Source organism: Tyto alba, unplaced genomic scaffold, assembly GCF_018691265.1.
Source record: "Tyto alba isolate M040663 unplaced genomic scaffold, T.alba_DEE_v4.0 Super-Scaffold_45, whole genome shotgun sequence".
Taxonomy (NCBI): domain Eukaryota; kingdom Metazoa; phylum Chordata; class Aves; order Strigiformes; family Tytonidae; genus Tyto; species Tyto alba.
In genome coordinates, this window is record NW_024881321.1 from 15,958,576 (window position 1) to 15,980,538 (window position 21,963).

The 21,963-nt window shown below is 34.9% G+C and overlaps 1 protein-coding gene across 4 annotated transcripts in view; it reads right to left on the reverse strand.

Annotated features, from left to right (window-relative positions):
• The window catches only part of DACH1 (dachshund family transcription factor 1), a 364,095-nt gene that overhangs the window by 49,007 nt on the left and 293,125 nt on the right, over positions 1-21,963 (reverse strand). For all 4 annotated transcript variants that reach the window (XM_042805982.1, XM_042805980.1, XM_042805983.1 and 1 more), the window contains one exon: positions 22-173. In XM_042805982.1, coding sequence (XP_042661916.1) covers positions 22-173 — 152 coding nt within the window. The remainder of the gene's footprint in view (positions 1-21; positions 174-21,963) is intronic.

Consider the following 21,963-nt stretch of genomic DNA (forward strand, 5'->3'; position numbering starts at 1 on the left):
CTGATCTACAGAAAGGCCTACCTGGATGTTAGTCAGAAGGGTCTCTATGGAGGACAATCCATCAGGGAATAGAAAAGGAGATGGAAAACCTGGAGGTAGTGGTTGCCCATGCCCAGTTAGAGAAAGTTTGTCAAGGCTGTCTCTTGCGGTTGGTGTGGAGAGCGGGGTCTCATCTGTATGTGATTGAAACAAAAATATAGAACAAGTTACGCTTGTCTGTTTTTATTAGACCTCAGTAATGGCTTCCCTAGTGGTTTCCAGAACATTTATTGCAAATTGGTTCCTGCTATCAGGAGAAAATGCTTTCTGCTGAATTTTCTTTAATGAAAAAGCTGTGGAGATACAACAAGATAACATTAATGAGTAACTTTATAAGCCTTTTAAATGCAGTCTCTAATGAGACTGAGTTTACAGTGCCATAGAATCTTTTTAAAACAAATATTATCTCACATATACTTGTGATAATATATTCAGGCTGACTTTATGGGCACCTTCCCAATTATCTCATTTTAGTTTGTGTTCTATTTGGATTGACAATAGAATATTTTCTAGCATGACATATATTTTGTATACGAGAAGTATTTGAATATGAGGCTTCCCATACAATTAACTCTTCCTACTCTTAACAGTTTCACTTACAGCTTAGAAGATTCTGCAACACTGAGAAAAACTACAGCTCTTCAATGCATTTTAAATCAAGAAAATACACCTGATTCCCACAACCAAAATATGCTCTGAACAGTACATGAAATTAACAGCATGGTTACAATCGCTGGCCTAATATTTTTAAACGTGGACATCTTTTAACAATTAGTGCTAAACTCCTTAGTGGGATCTTTGCAACAATCAGATCTGATCAGTTCTGACATCACAATAGGAAAATACACAGCTTGAAGACTTCTAAAATTAAAGTTTCACAGATAATCTGTGAACAGATTACAAAGGAAGTGCAAAAAAAAAAAAAAGAAAGAAAAAGAAAAAAAACCCACAATTAATAGAAAATTCACTACTCTGTTTCAGTGTTGGTTTTTTTTTTTTTTTTTTTTTACTTTTTGAAATATTTTTAGACTACTGTTGGTATGATACAGAAATTTAGGTCAATTTCTTTGTAGCAGATGTTAATCTGAATTCTTCAAAAGGAAAACTATCTATATGTGTATATATATATATATACACATACATATATCTATACATATACTTCTTATCAAGGGTTCAGTAATTAACTGACATGTTGATGTATCTCAATACAATACAAGGACATTAGAATGTACTCTTGGTATTATGCAGATCCCTGCACAGCTATTTGGCTACAGAAGAGTTTGTCAGACTTGGTCTTTTCCATTTGGGCTTTGATCATTATAAGATATATACGTTTTGGGTTATTTTAATTTATTTTCCTTTCTGCACTTTATTTAATTATAGTTTTGATAACAGTTATATTTCTCTATTTATCCTATCATGCAAATTAGGAATTTTATTGAAATTGTAATGAAAGTTATGATTCTAGTTGTCTAAAAAGAGCTCTCTCTCTGACTGGAGTGCAGTATTCTCTTTATGTGGACATGGTCTAGGATGAGGAAAATTGAAATCTACAGCAATGATGGGTTAGAGTGTAGACTTTGACAACTACAGGACCAGAAATCTATAACTCAAAGTCCCAGTTCATTCCAACAGTCCCCATCCACCATTACTTCAGAAGGAAGCAATCTTCACCAGCCATGTTCAGATGTAGATTTCTTGCTCCATCTCCTCACCAGTTCTTTTGTGCTGGCCAGTATTTACAGTGCTAGAATAAAAGCCTCAACCACTACGTCCCTCCACAGAAATACCCAAACAGGCATTTGGACATCTGCTTCTGGGCTCTTTTAGCTCCTTCTATAGCCAGCAGAGAGAAGCATACACCAGTTTAAGGAACTAATCCATCTGAACTATCACAGGCATCTACTGCAGGAAGAGACAAATCTTCCTCTACAAGTGTCTGGTGACTTTTAGAGAAGCCTAAGATGACTAGCTCAGATGGAAAGCCCTACTTTTGGTGAGATCACTCCTACCACAGAAACTGTTCTTCCTACTTCACTGTGGCTCAGGCTGAGAGTAGCCTACACGAGGAGAAAGACTGTGTTCCATGTCCCCCATTTGCCACAATTTGTGCCACAACTACTGCTTTCTCATAAAGTCATCACTCAAAGGCTTTCTACAGTACACTTTGTGAAAGGAATGGATGTTGACCAAGGAAAGCTTCAGCCCATTCAGAATCATAAAAGATATTTTCAGCTATATTTAAGTTTTTCAGTCGTGTCACAAAGTGCTGAGAAAAACTGGCTGTAGATGACCGTATCATTTCCTATCTACCTTACTGAGATTCAAAGCAGGCTCTGAAAAATATACTCTGTGAAAAATATACTCTGTCCTCATGCTACCCCACAGCAACAGGATATCTGTTGTAGTCCTTTTGTAGCAACATACTATAAATTTGGCCCCAAATACGAACTTGTTATTTTCTTCCAACTTTTAAAATATTATAGGAATATTCACCACTTAATTAGAAAAAATAAATTAGGTATTCCTGGGTATTACAAACTAACATTGTACTCAAATCATCCTGCTAGTTCATCTTCTCAAATCCTATTCTAGTGTAAAAAATCATTATAAAATATTTTCTTCCAAACTGCTGTCAGAATTGTTATGCTTCCATTAATCAAAAAAAAACCAATCCAAAACTTAAAACTGGTTAGATAATAGATTGATAAACCCTACACAATATAATTGCATAGCTGAAAACTTATTTTTCCTCTGCTGCCACTATGGTTTTCCCAAATGATTCCTACACAATATTAAAAAAGAATTTTTTTAAAAAAATAAAATTACAAAACCCCTTCTAGGTTACATCATTGAGTCTTTTTGGCTAAAGCCTTCTTTGTATCAGTGGTTCTAGTGAAGGTATTGGACTTGCATGGTATAGCAAGAAAGAGCCTAACAACTAGTACACATGGTAAAGTTGATTCATATACATGAGAAAGTAAACTAAAATAAGACATCATTTGCCTCTAGATTTGTCAGAGAAATGGACTAATGACCTCTCATACTTTTTAAGACAACTTAGAATCCTACTAATATTTTAGGTTTCAAATTGTCAAAATCTTTTAAAATACACTAGATAAAACTGACTTACTTAAAAATACCATAAGCCTTAATTCACTTTAAAACTATGCTCTTCCATGTAATTGTTGAGATACAGAAAGGTTCTAACACTGTTCTTGTCATAGAATTTAAGCAAGTGACTACATTTTTTACTATATTACTACTTTAAAATTAAGTATATTTTGTTTGCTGTACTTTGTGCATGCTCAAAACGTTGCGAAGCTTGCAAAGATTTTCCTCGCAATGTGTGGCATGGTTTTGCAATAGGCAAAGTAACTCAAAAAAGGTTAGAATGGTATGAACTCAAAATAACATCCAATCTCTTATGTTATAATATATAACAGAAACAAATTTACACTGGAGGGTAAGACTAGAGAGCTGAACTTACTATGAACTTATTTTAATGAAATGTCAACTCAGGAAAAAAGTCAGACTAATGCGACTTTGTTTTCTTGATGTCCCATGTGAAATAAACTGAGTGTAAGTATGTTTGAAACAGAGCAAATGTACATATTATACACAGGAAGCATGGATATTTGTGGATGTGAGATAAGAATGATTGAGGGAATCTTGAAAAAATGCATTTTTAAGAAAAACCACATTGTAAACACAGCCAATTAAAACATAACCACATAACTTAGTAGCAAAATAATATGACCTCTTGCCATTAAAGCATTTAAAATTCTTCTATTCCTGTAGAAGTCCTCTTCTCTCAATACAGTGAGACATCTTTGTTTCCAAATAATCATTAGGTTAACATCTTTTAAACTATTGCAAAGGAACTACTAATGGTCCTCTTAACCTACTAGCAGAGCAAGGTTACAAAAATGATGAGCCCTTGCTGGGATACAGAGATTTGGCATTTTCAGTCTAAATGCATGAAAGGAAGCATTCGAAGACAAGTGAGGGTGAGAGGGGAAAAAGGGTCAATCTACAATTCCATTGTCGGAGTTGGGAGCACAACAGTGTAAAGAAAGGGGAAAAAAAGAAAGAACAAGGCAGAACAAAGGCGTGTCCAGGCCTGCCTTTGGCTTGTGCTGGGAACTGAGGTGTTATAAATTAACAAATAAACAAGGATAAGACAAGCTGTTGCCCAAGCCTCTACAGTATCCGAGCAGAGATGAATATGCGCCTTGACATATGAACTAAATCACCATAATAGGCAAGTCTGAATGTGACACATATCTCTAAAATATTCGTAAATGCTACATCCACTCCATCCATTGTTCCTCAATTTCCAAAATTCACCTGTTTTTGTTCAAACCAGATTTTATCTGCAAACAGCAGCTGGTTTGGGCCAAATACAACAAACATTTTTCACTGTATTTGGTTTGTTGCCATTCTATTTTATTCTTTCACCAGATAACATGGAAACAATCATCCTGGAAGCTGTGACAGCTATTTAAACAATAATAGATGAATAGAGGTAGCCACTCTCGTTTTGTTCCTAAATGCAAGTAGGATAAGTTCAGATCAGTCACCAATCAAACTGGAGAATATTGATACTGCCAGTATTTGAAAGCAAACCATAATAGCTGGCTCTGAAAAATACTATGCAGATTACTGCCTTTCTGTAATCATTTGATGTTTTTTTTGTAATGCATCTTGATGGCTTTTTATGCACTGTAAAAAATTTCTCAAGTATTTGTTCCTGAAACAGGCTCATTCTTACCATTTGAATGATGAAAGAGGCTCAATTTTTCACTTTTTAATTTCATAAATCTGGTGCATACATTTTTGTGGAAACAATCTACTCCATTTAGTTTAATATGATTTTGGTTTATGTTGTCAAAACTTTAGTACAAAGTTTTATATTTTACCTTCCTCAGAGTAGAGGCTTCAGCTGTGTTAATTCATCTGTAATTGTTGATTTATATTAACACAAAAGAACAGGGGGTCCCATGTCCTGAACTGAAATGTTTACCAACTTCAGGCAGATTTAGAAAAAATAAAAACAAAAATCCTCTTGCTCGATTCCCGTATCATTTGGCTGCTTTATAGATTTGGTCATTCAAGATTCACCTAGTATGTAACTAGGGGCAATGCAAGATGACTGAAGGATGTTGCAAACTGTTAAAGGAATGTACTGAAATTAACTCTTATAATAACATATCTTTTTCCAATCCACATTTTAATTTCTTCATTTTATGCTAGAAACAGTTCTTCAAGAGACACAAGTACTCTGAAATGAAAACAACTGCATCTGTGGCAGCTGGGAATAAGGGGAGAATATAAAATATTCAAATGGACTGACTTGCTGGTTGTTGTTTCTGTAACATTTCAAAGAGGCTGGTGCTCTCACGGTCAACAGTACCATTGCAACTGCTGTCCACTGAGTTCTATTTCTTGGCTTGGTATGTTTGCCTGAGGACTTTGGGAATAATAACGCCCCAATAATGAAATATGACTAAAGATTAAAAGCTTATATGGAAAAGATCACAGTCACTAAGAATACGTTTCTTGGTTGTGTACTTTGCACACAATGGCTTTATACCTGGTGCAGTCACATATATTTGTTGCAAATAGGTCTTACAGAAGCCATACAGCTGTGTATCACTTCTACCAATACGTTCCATTTTTTGAAGTGGCATGGCTTCAAAATATGCACACTTTCACTTGATGTAAAGGACTAAACAAGAATAAAAGTACATAAAAACCTAGTTTTAGAAGTCCACTTTGGAGGTAGGTTTAGATGCAGGACTTGCCCATCATCAGTAAAACTCACATTTACTGACAATTCTGTCTGATTTTAACCACTGAAAATACAATATTCTGAGTTGATGCTTGTCCTTTTTTTTGGAGAAGAGAGTTTCAATTAATACATTTCCAGTATTTGTTTAATCTTTTTAAAGAAAATGCAGTCTCTCCAGACCACTCCTCACTGACACACAAGGTCACTAAGCATACTGCAGTTGGAGTTGTCTCCATAATGGCAAATTAGAGCCAGATAGAGAATGAACCCTTGAACACAACATTTGGAACCTCTCTTTCTCCCAGGTTCAGTGATATCCCTTCTATGTTGATAACTTGCAAGTCAATTTATCTATAAACACACAGGAAAAAAAGGAATGTATTGCTGGCTGGAATTGAGATGTGGGGGTTTGGAAACAGGGATGACTTGACAAGGCGACAGGGTCTAATCAATAAGTGAGGGAACACTGAGTTGAGAAAATAGGAAAGGACGCTCAAGGTGGCTGAACACTTTGGAAAGGCATAATAGCATTGGGATTATGTTGTGAAGGAGGGGAGAAAGAGTGGCTGCGAGCAAGAAATTTATACTGACTCAGGAAGAAATAAACAAAACAGCCAAATTGTTGTCTTTTTTAAACACAAAGTATTTTGTACAAGTAATCCTTGCAGTATTTCAAGAACTGTAGTTAAATGTAAATGAAATGTATAGCTGTCAATAGCAAATATACAAAAATATGTTAACAATCATGTGGTTTAGTTTTGTTACAGAATTACTGGTATAACCTCACTATAAATGAATGGAAAGAGTTGGAAAAATATATCCAAAAAGCTAAAATGTAATTAGTGGTGATGTTCCAGCTGTGAGGATTTCTTCAGGCTTTTTGGACTAGATCAAATTGAGTTTATTCTTCATTTTACATGTCCCTAGGAGGGCCTCAGAGTCAATCAGCACAACTTATCTAATTTTCTCTTTCAATAAAAGGATTATTTTAATAACCTTTATCTTATTTTGCAGCCTATTACTGATTAGGGCTGGGTCAAGCAGTATTTGTTGATTTATTTATTCTAAGGATTTCACAACATTTCAGAATAAATTATCATTCATATTTTGAAACAAAAATATTTTACCATGCAATTCAATGTTAAAATGCCAGTGATATTTCTACTTTGTGTACTTTGGCATCGTAACACAAAATGTGCAAAACAAAATTATATGGTTTCTCTGTAACCGTAATAAAAATTATCCTGTTCACTCACAGAATTTTTTCAAGTGCATAGAATGGCCAGGAATAAAGAAGAAATGGGATAGTCAGAGACGATTCTGCATGTATCTGACAATTATAAAGTACAAATATCTTGAACACCTGACAGTAACTTATACTAATTAACTCTAAAGAAATACATATTCCTAAAGATAAAATGATGGCTAGAAAGGTACGATAAATATTTTTATTACATTTTTGAACAATATATTAGTGTAAATACAAGGCACTTTATAACAGTATAACCTTCAGTTTGCAGTTATGAGAACTATGTCCATTATTTCTTTTTTAAAGATCCTTATATGCTACTGGCAGGGATCAGATGCAGATTAAGGCCATCTGTGCTTTGGATGCTGAAAAAAAGTATAAATGTATTTTGCTGGTTCATGTCAAATGTCCCAATTAGTACTCTGCTAGCTCCACTCCATCAGCCAGGCAATACTGAGTGCTAAAAACAATGTTTCTTGGCTTTGCAGCAATTCTATGGGAACTGCTTATATGCAAAAGTGTACGTGGAGGGTCATGTAAATGTGTCTCCCTATAGGTTCACAAGAGTCATTCTGAGATTTATTTAAAGTCATGCTGAGTAGTGTCCATAATCATCTATGTAGTAAAGGGATCTCTGGTTAGGAAATCAAACTCGACCGCTCATGATACTAGTTATTTAATCTCCTTTACTGTGTTGGCTACAGAAGTTGGCTCCCTCATCTAGATAGCCTGATCGTACATTTAGCTTTCCTAAATGTATGCAGAATCAAAGATCAAGCCAAGTACTTTTGAGTCTGAGCTAAATTCCTTATTAACATCAAACTGCAAATTAGGGATTGGACTTGAAGACTGCATAATTAATCAACTGTACATTAAACCTCACATTTTTAAAATTATGGACATAAATATGCACATCAACTGATAAAAGCAATACACATTGCAATAAGTATGAAATACTTATTTTTGTGCTGCCTATTCCTCCTTGTACTTTAACTGTTGCTGTATGGCTACGGCAAAATGCAGAGAAAAAAACATTACAGAATGTAACAATTGCATGTTGCTAGATTTTATTAGATCATTTCAATTGTCACATGATTTGGATTAATAATCCTGTGCACATGTTTCATGAAAGCTGAAAACCATCTATTATTTTGGGATTTAAGGCGATTTAAAAAATAAGGAATATAAATAATATTAGCATTTCTGTCACTGTCAGCTGAAATAACACCACTCCTTTTTTGTAAGTATAACAGTAGTAAGAAGGGAATTCTTGATAAGAGCACAGCTGGTAACTTGTAATTCTCTGAAGATGAAGGTTTTATGGTAATACCTGGCACCGCATTGTATTCATACTGTTTTTCTTGGTCTGTGTTCAGTTAATAATTCTAATATTCATTCTCTTCATGAAAATAATAAAAAAAAAATTAAGACAACATTTTGCAGAAGTCTGTATCTAGCCATGTTGCAATTATGGGGAACTCAGCATCAATGTTCCTGCTGCCTTGTCACATGGCCCATGTTCTTGGTAATCTGCTGACAGCATGAATTGGATGTCCAAACAGAAAATGAGTAGACGGCGATGTGTCTGTGCAACACTCGTCAGCTGTCATTCATTCAGCAGCCCATAACCTGTCCCACACCCTCATCCCCAGAGTGCTGGCAAGCAGATGAGGTTGGCACCTGGTGTAAAGCAGCAGCACAGAAGTCAACAGTACTGCATTTCACAAATAAATACGTCAGAGACATTCAATAGAGAAGAGAAAAGAGGTTTGAACACTTTGCATTTATGGTAGCTTATATTGGTCATCTGTCTCAGCAGAAAAATACTTATCTGGTCAGAATTTGCAAAACTGGATGTACTGATTAATGTGTTTTGTTTAACTGTACTCATACAGAATATTTTACATAAATATATAAAATGTTCAGTGACAGTACTTTCTGCAAAAACCCAATACTTTTAAAACATGTATACTTATATTCACTTCACTTTCCTGTAAGATCTTATTAATGCTCATGATTTTAATAACTTGTCTAATAAAAAGGATACTATCAAGTACCTCTAATATTCAGACTGACAGCATATTAATTAGACCACAGAATAAGATGACCAGTCTAAAAATGCACAGCAAGACAGAACCATATTAAGAAAAACTATTCCCAAGCTCTCTCCATTCCAAAATTCCTACCCCAGATCTATTAGTGCCTCACTCTTAGAGCTCAAAATGCCAATAGAATAAAATAATGAAAAGATAGTCAGATGGACTCGTCCAACACAACTGTATGGGGCTATGGGGTAATAGGTTCAGGAATTCTTGCATATGCAAGGAAAAGCTACAAATGCATTGAAAATGCAGGGGAAGATATCCTGCTTTGAAAAGAAAGTACCTAGGGGACTGTGTCGGTCAAGTCCTGTAGTCATGCTTCTGTGAGATTAAGGTAACAGCTGTTTTATCATCAGTAGTTCAATAACACCTCGTCTTTGCTTAAGTACCCAAATGGCAATACACACTTTTTACAGAAATATGTGATCTAGTAAAATCTTAGCTCTTCTCACAGTTAGTAAAGTAATTGGTACTGAAAACAAAAGGATGTGAAGCATCCCATTTTGAGAAATTCTCACCATGAAGGGTACAAAATGAGTGAGCTGTTCTAGTATCATGAAGCAGTATAACACAGAGGCTTCCTTAGTTTTGGGGCTAAAATCCCCCTATTTGCATAAGAGACTATCAACTATATTTAACTCACTTTTAAAAATGATTTCGCAATAATTTTTTTAAACAGATATAATAAACATCCTTAATGTGTCTATCTATGGAATGGTTCCAGTACTCAGATGCAAATGTTGTAGACAATAATTGATGTACACATTTTGGATTATATGGTTATGATATCCTAATAGAAATTTGGCTGTCTGCCTATGGGAGCTCAATATGAGTTTCATAGTTTATATTATCTGAAACAATCCTTTACAATATTATAGACACATTTCTCAACCCATTGCCTATAGATTATATCCTGATATCTGGTTTTCACAGAAATCCATAATAATAAACAAACCAAAATCCCTAAACCCCAGAGTGCTCAGAAACAAAATTCAGAATGAAAAGCAAGCTTTTTTACATCTGGTATGATTTCTACTGCAATTCATTCATCAAACATCTGCAACAAGCTGCCAGAACGTGTCCATTAGTGAGATTTCTATGGCATTCACTAGCTTGATGCTCACTGATAGAATAATGTAGAAGTTTTACCTCTAATGTTTTCTGCTCCATTTGAGGCATCCACTTTAAAGTGAGATTTGGTCTGCATGTGTCTTCATGTCTTGGAATATGTAATTTATGCTAATATATCAGAATACATATTAGAGAAGAACAAAAAATATCCTTTATGTATTTATACATTATGGGTCACATTCAGCACTGATTTAAGAAGATAAGAGATGGTTTGGAGTCATCATGCAACCTGGATCAGTTTGGTTTACATTAAATACAGAAAATTAAGGTACCTTATACAGAAAACATGCCATGTATTTGCTGGTAAATTTAAATCTTTCCCAGGATCCAGTTTAAAAACTCAGGCAAATTAAATACTGCATTCTACCTTTTATCTATAACCTATCATAATATCAAGGAAATAAGCATTTTAACTCCATTACAGGGACAGATCTTTTTACTAACTCTGTTTTACATCAGAATTTATGTAAATGTTTCAGTGTTTATGCCAATAATGTATTTGAAAAAAATATTTCATTCCTTAAGCAATTATAAATGCTATGCAATAGATGCAAAATACAAATCCTCAGAGTGGTTCAAATGCTAACTACTACTTTATGATAATTCACATATGTGATAACTGTACATAAATAAGACAGGGATCAAAAGACCTTTACCATTATGATACTGTGAAAACAGTTACTGCCTAAACAAACTGAAATAAATTGCACAAACTTTATTGTCTTAACCTGATGAGCTCATTATATATTTAAAGATAATACTTTTATTCGGTATGATGATAGCAGGTTGGCTTTTAGCCCTTCTAGAAAAAGAGCAAGAGCTGCATCAAGAAATGACTGCCCCACATGTTTTTATGAACTGTTGCATCCGTAAGACTGAGGTGAGCAAGTCACAGCAACTTCAGTAATTTTATTTCAGTTTTTGAAAGGAAATCAGTGCTACCGATGAAGGCTACTCTTCTACCAAATCTCAGTACAATTCATCGAGTTCAAAAACTGTAATCTAAGTTATTTTTTAATTATTTTCAAAACAACTCTTGTTTGTCCTAGTTTTTCTATAACTCAGCATATTCTATTGTTTCCTACAATCTTTTCCTTACTTCTCAAACCTTTTTCTCAGTAACACTTATTGTTTCTAAAATTTATTTGGTTCAGGAGTTTCTTCCCCTTCCAAGTTATGAAGAAAATAGTCTGCTCATTGAAATATCAGGTTTAAATAAACAGAGTAGAAAAAATACAGTTAGAGAAAAGGAAAAGATTGTGACAGAAATCTAAAGGGACAAAACAGCCTAAATAATCTCCCTATTTCAAAAAATAAAACAGATCTTGACTTCTTTTCTGCTTACTCATTTTCAAATGTAAAACTGTGAAAACAAGATCTAAATCATTAACAAAACAGGTAAGAAAGTTGAAAATAAATTCTTAAAAACACATCTTTGATTTATGCTTAATTTTCATATATTTTGGTGTAATCATTACTGGCATGGTCCGGAAGTGACTTCTGATTATTTTTTTTAAATATAAGTAATTCAAGCCAATACTGTTACGTTTAAATGAGAATGTGTAGGAAGGTTCAACATTAGGTCCAGTGGTTTGAAATATAATGACCATTTTACTGTACTACTTTTCTATCATTTTGGTCTATAAAAGAAGATTCTTCTACGTAGCACCATGCCATTTTCAGTGTGGAAAGTAAATGAAGATTTGTTGAATACAAAAGCAACAGACATCTTAGACATCATAACAGCAGAACTTCAGCTGGTACAGACCTTTTTGGATTCATAGAGGAAATAAAGTTGAGTCAAGGATCTAATCCTATGCTTAATCTCAGTTCCCCAAAAGATTGGGAGTGCAGAAGCCATTTGTAAATCCAGGATTTGCCTCAAAACTCCTACACAAAGTGTTAGATTTTTGTTTCAGGTTAAGAACAGGAGGGAAAAAAAAAAAAAAAAAACAGGGGAACACATTCAGAGAAATTTTGCTTTAACCCTATCACTATTTCTGGCTGTTTTGTCTCTGTACAGCATTAAGGGTGGTATTGTACAGTCCCATTATACAGCAGATGTTAAATGCAAAGTAAAATAGTCAGTTGTAAATGATTGATGATCCTCTTTACTATTTCAAAATAAGCCCTGATTATTTATATAGTTTTGGACACTGCTTGAAAGCATCATATTAAACCTAAACAATTGATCCATTTTCAGTGGCTTTTCTGTGTAATGTATTATGTATGTTTTTACATTCTTGTGTGTAAAAGGCCCTAGTGTATGAGAAATGTTCAGAGTTTTGACTGCTCCACCCAGTCCATATGGGAGATTTGCTCTGTGTGTAAGACCTACCTTTTTCCACCAGGTCCATATGGCAGGCCTAAAACAGACAGGGCCTTCTATCCTCCACAGGGGCCATATGGCAAAGAGAGCTAGGTGAACACTCATTTACCTTGTATAAATACTTTACATGTCTCTAGCACATACACATACATACAGACATCTATACACTGATCAGATTGGATAGCAAACCCTTAGCTCCTGAAAATACTTTAGCCATATAATCAATACACCTATGATAATATGATATGAGATGTGGATTCTGATTTTTTCTGTTTTATTAAAAAACTGGAAACTCAAATGATTAATTTAATTTAAATTTAATTCTGATAGTTTAACATATTTTGACAGATTATTATTTAATTATACTAACAAACTGGTAGACATTCATACAGACAACAGTTCTCTGTTAGTTTTCAGTATTACCTTACAAGAAGGGAACCAAATCACTTGAATCCACCCACTACCAAAGTGTGCATACTATATAGAGAGAAAATATTTGTTTAAAGATTCATCTCTATGCTGTCCTACTAATAGCAGGTTTTGAGCAGGTTACTGTTCTCTTACTGTGTTTGAACAAACTGGCTATAAACCAGAGAAACAATAATTCAATATAGACAGTAAACTATATGCAGAGTAATAAATATTTACAAGTCATGTAAATAAGCTACTATTTCCTGCAGACACAATACCTTTACCCTTACTACTGGAGTAAAAGAAAAACAGTATGATCTGAGAGCCATAGTATCTTCCTTCTACTGCCTGTACATTTCCTGTACGAGTAGAACCAGGTGCAGGGCTACAACATGAGTAAAACAGTTGCATTGGGTTGGATGATTAAGGACATGGATTTAAAATCAACTAAAAAAAAAAAGATGGCAACTTCAAATTGTAATCCATATTTTCAAAGTAATTACTCTAAAATTGATACATTGTTATAGCATTTAGAACTCAATCCAAAGCTTTGCTGTAATTCTTCAGTAATTCAGAAACCCTCAGCATTTTATTTATACAGGAAAGATGGAAGCAATTTGTAACATATTTCTGAAAGTTTTATTGCACCTACAAGCTAATCTAAGAAATGGAGCAATATTGCACAATAGTAGAAATTTTACAAACAACTATTACTTATTTGAAACTCAGAACATTATGAAATGTCAAAATTATATTGTTTTTGTTCATAGGATTTATCGTGTTTTCATCTGGTTTCCTCTTGTTTCAGTTCATGTAAGTAACTCCTATGTTGTCACATGAATATTCAAATCTCTCAAAGAACTATCAGTGTTGAAAATAAATAACATAAAGAATTCAGAACAAGTATCCCTGTACATGGTCTCATAGTTTATTTTTGTATAGAGCATTTATGTTTTGTTTGGCATACAATCAATAAAATATAGGAGAGTTTTCTACAAGGAATATATCTCCTCATTTCAAAGGAGCCAAATAATAATATGGATTTTAAGAAACCATGAGGATTTTATTAAAGATTTAAAAAGTCTACCTACTATGCTCATGCGTCTTCCTCCTATCTTCCTACTTTTGGACATAGCCAAATACAGCTAAATCAATGGGGGAAAAAAGCTTTATTAATTTCAGGGGTTAACAAACATGACCCCAAACTCTTTATCTCTAACTTTCATTGTAGGAAAGACATATATACCTAGTATTCATTTAGCCCCTTTGTTTCAGTTGTTATGTTTTGATATATTCTCCATATATTGCCTTTTGCATGTTCTGCTTTTCTTTACAATTTACAATGCATAGGTACAAACTTTTAATTCCAAATTTTGAAGGATTTGTCTATCTGCATAATTGATCATAAAAACACACATAGAGACCTCCCTTTGTGATTGTTGGAGTTTACAGAGTGACTAAGAGAGACAAAGGGTAGAATCCCTCTCCCTAGGTTATCCAGTCTACCAGGGAAGCAGTACTCTCTAAATAATGGCCTAAATTCTCCATACAGCAAAGAGAAGGTCAGTGTTGATCAGACACAGCTATAGTGACTAAACTTTGTGAGCTGGATTCTTCCTCTTGAGGCTTTCACATGTAGCTTCTTCATTTTGTGTATTATGCAAAAAACTTAGAGGACTATTTGAGAACCCTGTCTCTCAAAACTTTAGATACCATATTTTTAATTTGGAATAGAATAAAAAGGATGATACATAGAAGATAGGTAGATCAAATACCTGTTTGTTTATTTCAATTTAAGATGGAGAACCTAGTCATAACTAAAATTATTAGCACATTTTTAAGATCCTTCTTATACTAGCATAGCTCACATTTTTAAAAACATTCTTATAAAAGTATAAAATATAATTTTATACTTTGTACCTTCTCACTGAGTCAGCAGTTTTCTTTTTTGGAAGAACATGTTAAATTAATTGAGCATCTCAATTATTCTTTATATATGTATAAATACATAAAGAAAGAAAAAAAATATGAACCTTACTTCATAAATATAATTTGGTGGGATTTTGTTAAAGTTTAGACATATAGATTTGTATTTGAAATCCTCTGAAGGTTACAGGGTAAAACCTTCCAACAATATCTCCAAGTCTTCAGGGACCAAATCCCATTATGTGGAGTTCAGTGAAGAGGGTAAACACTACCATAAAGAAATACAAATTGCACATATTTCCCATTTAGCCAGTGTCACAGAAGTTCACCATTTAGAATTCTAACCAGTTAGGACTTATTCCTGGAGGTCAAGTACCTTGTGAACCTTGTCATCTCACTGATGACATCATATCCCATCCATCAATTCTTTCAAGAGCACACTTGCCATCTGCTCAGCATGCTATAATAACTTATTAGACATATTCACAAGGTAACAATCTGTACAATGACACTGTTATCTTAATGCTGGCACATAGAGAGATAGCAGCCATCGTTTCCCTGTCACAGCACAATTATTCTACCTTCCAACTTTAAAAGAGAAGTTACTTGGATACTTTAGCTTCTTATTAAATGACATGGAAACAATGAATTCTCATCAGAAATATTTTTTTTGGCTTTGTGGTGTTTTTTGACCATGAACTGATAAATTAAGGCTACAGCATAAAGTACTAAGTTCAGTTTGATATATCTTTTGCACCTTGAAAGTTTTTGCAGTCATGCCCATTTTTAGAGTGCAGATTAAATGAATAAAAAACATACAATTCAATCACATGCATACAAATAGCACTGAAATCCAACTTATTCTTTGCAAGCTTATTAATTTTCTAGAACTAATACTTATTATTTCTCTGCCCATCTTAAGCATCTCTTTCTAACAGCAATCACTAGGTAGAAATAAATATGCAGCCAGAATCTTCATATTAAGCCTTAAGACGTTTTGGAATCCAAAAGTGGTGTGAATTTTCATAGATGCCTATATATTTTTGAAGCTTTTTTAAAGTGTGTTAATACTAAGCATAGTTAGCACAGCTGCTGTCACAGTACTTATGACTTAATAAAAGTCCGCTATAGCTCTCCCTCGACCTCAAAAAGTATTTTCAGAAAAAGGGCAATATTTATTTTGCATTACACAGAATTCATCCTCTGTTCCTTCCTTTGGCTCGTCATTTATTCCAGCTTACACTGTGATCAACATTGTACTAAAATAAAGTCAAGTACAACAGCCGCTCTCTGCCCATCAAAACTCACAGACGTCTGCCAAGCACTTGTAACAGCTGGTGTTACATTAATTAGTTTAAACTATTTATTTCATCCATCTCCAGAGCAGATTGAGCAAAAACATTAGAGATTATTCTAGCATCTGTAAGTGCCCTGCAAACATTAACCAAACAAAGTTAGAATATCAGTCATTAACTTATAGTTTATGTGATTTAATACTCTATACACTTATTGAAAATATAAAAGAAAAATCTGTGGTTTATCTTAGCTCTAGTAAGTTTTCTTTGATTGCCTTTTTAAAAATCTGAGTTTTAAATTTATATAAGACTTTGTGCCCATAAAGTTTCTTTTTTTAAAAAAAAAAAATATTACTAGAAAGCTATTATAATTCCTGGCAGCATGGACCATTAAGCAATATATGACAGGGACTGGGTGACTCAGTGGATTAGTCAGAGGTTTTATGTCCACTGTTGGAATCCAGCCCTAAATACGGTGATCAAAACAGTGTTATCAAATGGTTGTAAAAATCTCAATTAAAATCACTCCTATAGCCTCTACTAAGTTTTTAGTGGACAACATAATAGATCTTTCACTATTGACAGAGTTCTCACAACTATCTTTCTTCCTTTAATATGCTGCGAATGGATGCTGGCAAAAGAATGTTGATTATAAGAGGTCCTAATGCTGCATTCCCTACTCAGATGGCTCAGAAGCAGAAGCCAATTCAAGGATGGCAGGAGTAGGCTCACAGCCACTGCCCGTGGGCTTGCCTCCATCAAAAATATAAAGCTTCCAACATTGCTCAATGAAATACTTAATGTGAGAATACTTATTTTTAGTGCCTAAGGCTCAAAAAGGAAATCAAAGTCCTGTGCAAATGCTTAAGGGTAACACCTTCCTCAGAGAACTCTGCTGTAAATAAGCACAGAGGTAAACAGGGGCACAGAGGTGACATGGTTTGCCCAAAGTCACACACCAGGTCATTGGCAAAGCCTGAAACACAAGCAAAGCCTCCTGAGGCTCACCTAGTTCAGAAACATTGCTCCATGAGGATTCCCAAAATCCAATAGCTCACTTGCAGAATAAAAAAGCAGGTTAATCCATATATGAAGTTTATTAGAATCAGACTCTTATACAATAATGTCCTCAAGTCTGAAGCAGATTCTTTTCTTTTTTTCAGTATTATACCATGGGAATGCGTATAATAGTAATTAAAAAAATGTAGTTACTGAAATTAGCATCAGATTTAAGTAAATGCACCTAAAATTAATAATCTACCAGTTTAGAAAGTTATACTTACCCTCAAAATATTGTATTTACAAACAAAAGTAATCAATAGATGCAGTTTCACTATCTGAACAGTAAAGTGGGAAAGGCAACCTGACATTCAAATTTAGCTAAAATATAAATCCTGATCCTGTGCTATTCCAGCTCTTTAAAGCTCTGACTGACTTGTTATGGTTTGCTATGGCCATCTAGAAATGAGCGTAAGAGATGGAAACTGAAGAAAAAACTATCAGCTATTTTCACTTTTCAACCCTGTCCCATCACTGGTAAAGATTTTTTTCTCTTTGCTTTATTAATTTTACATCTCTTTTTCTCTTTTTGCATGTATGTATGTGAATATATATGCATTTGTATGCATGCATGTATGCATATATGCAAGATACTTACTGCACTTTTTTCTGCCCACTGCACAGTGGTTCCTTTTACTTACTCCACCAGCCAAAAAGATAGGTGCACAGTTAATGCCAAACTTGCTCCAGACCATGCAAGGGAAAGTGCCAAAGCATATATAAGAATGGCCTCCTCAAACAATACTAATAGCTCTTTTTCATGCTCACTCTTTATTGGTCTTGACAGACAGCAAGAGCCAGACACTCTTTTCTATTCTTAGGTTCCCAGAATTTATAACATGCTACATCTGCCACATATCTGTTGGGTTACATGGGTACTGCTATTCAATTATCCATTTTTATTTTTATTTTTAGTACAAGAACCGTTGCTGAAATAACTAGTTGGACAGACTGTTCTTAAAAGACAAAAACCATGACAATCATATAACTTTTGATCAGATGAGATAGTGTTCTGACTTAAATCCTCTCACATACCACCAGTTCATCCTACTTCTAAAAAATAATTTTTAAGAAGTAAACTGAATCTCACCACAGCGTAAGGAACATTTGACTATTTAACTAATGCCTTATAGATGATGCACTTAAAAAGCCTGTTTTAACTGGGGTTCTTAACTAATACTGACCACGAGGTTCTGTTTTCATTTACACCACAATTGGTGCGTAAACAAAGGCAGCAGGGGCCCTCGCAGAGATCTTCTGCTCAACCCCCCTTTCAAATTCAAGTAGTACATTGCATTAGAAACTCTCTCTGTGTAATACATTTCTTGCATGCTCATTTTTTTTTTTAGTTAGCATTGCATGCTCAATTTTTAGTTTCTAAATACAACCCCAAGGGAATCACGTACATTCGACAGAAAAGTGTTAACATGTTCCCAGTTCAATATTCTGCTTTACCTCTTGCAGTGATCAGTTTAAATTTTTCGAAAGCTACTGGCCAATTTAGATATTTTTTTCCTCCCTCTATTTCTTTTTTCCTTGTAAAATTCCTCTTTATGCAACAGGAAAGTTAATTGCTAAACTTTGTTACGGAACCCTTTGTTCTTGCTGAAGTCACTTTGCTTGTCTCTCCTACTGTAAGGACACCAAATCCTAAAAGCTGGCAAGAATGCATATGTTTATTTCACCATTGCTCTGCAATTACTGAATGCCACTTAATTATAGCAACAGATGCTCGAGTGTAGGAACCAGAAAAATCAAACGCCTCATTTCCAGGTTATTTTTTTCCATTGCTTCTGCCAACAGCAGATGTGTGAGCCCCTTGTGCTCTGGCGTAAATACTTATCAAATCCTAACAGGTCACCTATGTCACAAACAACATTTCAGATGCAACTGTTTCACCTGATAATAGGCTCTGAAAATAAAACTGTGAGCTGTAAATACAATGTATTCGGAATGAAATGCCATAATGTGAAATTGCTTTTTCTCCAGCTACAACAGAAGTCCTTGACAGTTTTTGGCAGTGATAAATCACCCTCCCATTAATTGTCTCCTCTCTCATTGTGAGGTGAGCTGCTAAAAGGGGCAGTCAACAAAAATGACTTAAAGGACAAATTTTGGCAAAAAGACAATGAAGAAATCTGTCATTGCTAAGCCTCCAGTAAACTGTCATGAAACAATCAAAATATATGTAGCTGAAGTGTTTATGTCTTTGTTAGAAAGGTTATAGGATGATAAGTTTATAGTTAAAACAGGAAGCTCAGACGAACTGAAGTTGCAGGCCCTGGAGGCACCATTTCTCCCCGTGCTCTTTAAAACTGTACGCAAATCCTACCAGGGCTTCAGTCTATACAGTATTTGCTGGTCTTACCAACCTTATTTTCTGACTCTTCTGCCCCCACATCCCAGACAACAGAAAGTCCCTGTGAAGGCATGGTACTGGCTAGAGTAATTCGTGCACCCAGTTTGAAGATCCTTCATTTTGAGTGATTTAAGACAGAGAAGAATTTAGCACATCACAGAAGCTGACCCTTCCTGCTAATCCCTCCATCTCCCGGTGTTAGTCAGAGCAAGGCCCTCTCACTGAATGGTTTCCATACATCAAGAAGCAGCCGTTGCATCCCACAGAACAGGCGATGTTACTGGCGCCCACTCATGGACCCAAGACTGAGGCGTGTGAGCTGATGTCTGCTACCTCCTCCTCAGAAGTGACACTCTCCACGAGTCACTTCACCCCGCCTGGATCCATTCTGCAGATAAATTTTCCCCACTGCAATTTTTCTATAGACTGAACAAACCAGAATCTCTCACCTCAGGGATTCTGCTCTGTAGGAGAGAAAGTTCAAAATTTGGCAATATTTATTTATTTATTTATTTGAGGGCTGTTAATATATAAGAAGTAAGGAGATGGTTACCAGTCTTTACTACCCTCAGCCTTCCTCCACCTCTATGGCATGCAGACGGCAGATGGTATGTTTAAGCCCACAGGTCATCCTATGAGTAGGAGGGCAGGACCATGTGCAGGGGATGCTTGTCAGATGCACGCCTCCAGAAAGGGTAGCATTTCTCCCTTTAGAAACAACAGGGTGGTGTCAATTTATAATTAGGGGTTTTATTTATTTTATTTATTTAATTTGCTGAGGTTGGGAACTGAAAGTATTCTGAGAGTTAAAAAAAAAAAAAAAAAAAAAAAAAAAAAAAATTCTGTTTACCTGTCAGCAGATGGTTGGAAATTTACCATAAGCAAGGCTAGAAAATGATTTGTTACTAATGTGCCTGTCAAGGGCAACGTCTGGAGTTTGGTTTTATATTTATGTTTGTAAGAAAATTACAATATAAATATAAATGAGTTGCATCAGGTATTTAAACTAGACTGGACAGGGCACTAGAAAATATATGTCGGGAACATTTCCCGCACCAGCAGGGAGATGAACTAGGTGACCTAGTGTGTCTTTTCCACCACAGACTTCTACCATTTCTGTATTAACCGAGGATGATTGATACCAAATATCCCTTTATGCTACTACCCCTTTTAGCTTTCCTAAGTATTTGTATGCTTTCTGGGGGAGATGATATCTGAAGAGAATGGCTACAGCGAAGTACTAAAGGGGATTCTTCATCCCAATGGCTGAGAACTGAGGAAGGTCACACAATAGCTTGTGTAGCCATAGCAGCTTTGTTGTCATGGCATGAGAATCCTTCGTCAGTTCTTCTGCTTTTACAAAGGAGCAGTCATCTAACATTGTGAGGTGTTTAATGTAGAGCCTGCTTTTTTGACATGGTTATCACAAGCTATTTTCTGTCCAGACATTTACACAGACCTTGTGTTATCCATGATTTATCCACCATCCGTGTTCCTCAATTGTGCTTAAACATGGTTATAGTTGTAGTAAATCATGTGTTGAAACACACAACTAGAAGGAACCATATAGTTATCACTAGCACTGGAACATTAAACAAAAATACTCCATTGAGCACCAGCATCATCAACAAGTTTCTATGAGCCTGATCCTGCAGTCCTGATACAGGTATTTGCCCTCTCCCCTCATCTCCCTCTTCCATCTGGAACTCTTTCAGAAGTTATTTAAGGAAAACACTACTGGGTGTCCATGGTGTGAGAATTATACCCAGCTCAAATTAAAAACAAAAAAAAAAAAACAAAAACAAAAACAAAAAATCAAAACCAATCAAACCTCAACATTCACATGGGAAGAATACACTGGATTTTGCCAGGAAATTTCACAGTTTGTCTTTCAAACTGAGAAAACATAGCAACAAAGTCTACATGAACTTTACATTACAAACTAAGGACAATCCAGAAACAGGTGGAAGGCATTTCAGGAAACAAGGACTGTCTTCTGAAAGAAAATGTAGACTAATAAGGAGAAAATGGAGAAATTTCAGAAACTCCTAGGTATGCTCTAATCATGTGTGACTTAAATTTTGATAAATGTACTCTGCGTACATAAAACATCTCTTGAATGACAGAAAAGCAGAAGAAATAAAGTGATTGAAGTTTTTTGTTTTCTTTTTTTTTTTTTTTTTTTTTTTTTTGGTGATGAGCCAGTTTGAGAGCTTACTGTGAGCATATGGAGATAGCATATTTGCAAGTCCATCTCTGGAGGATTGCA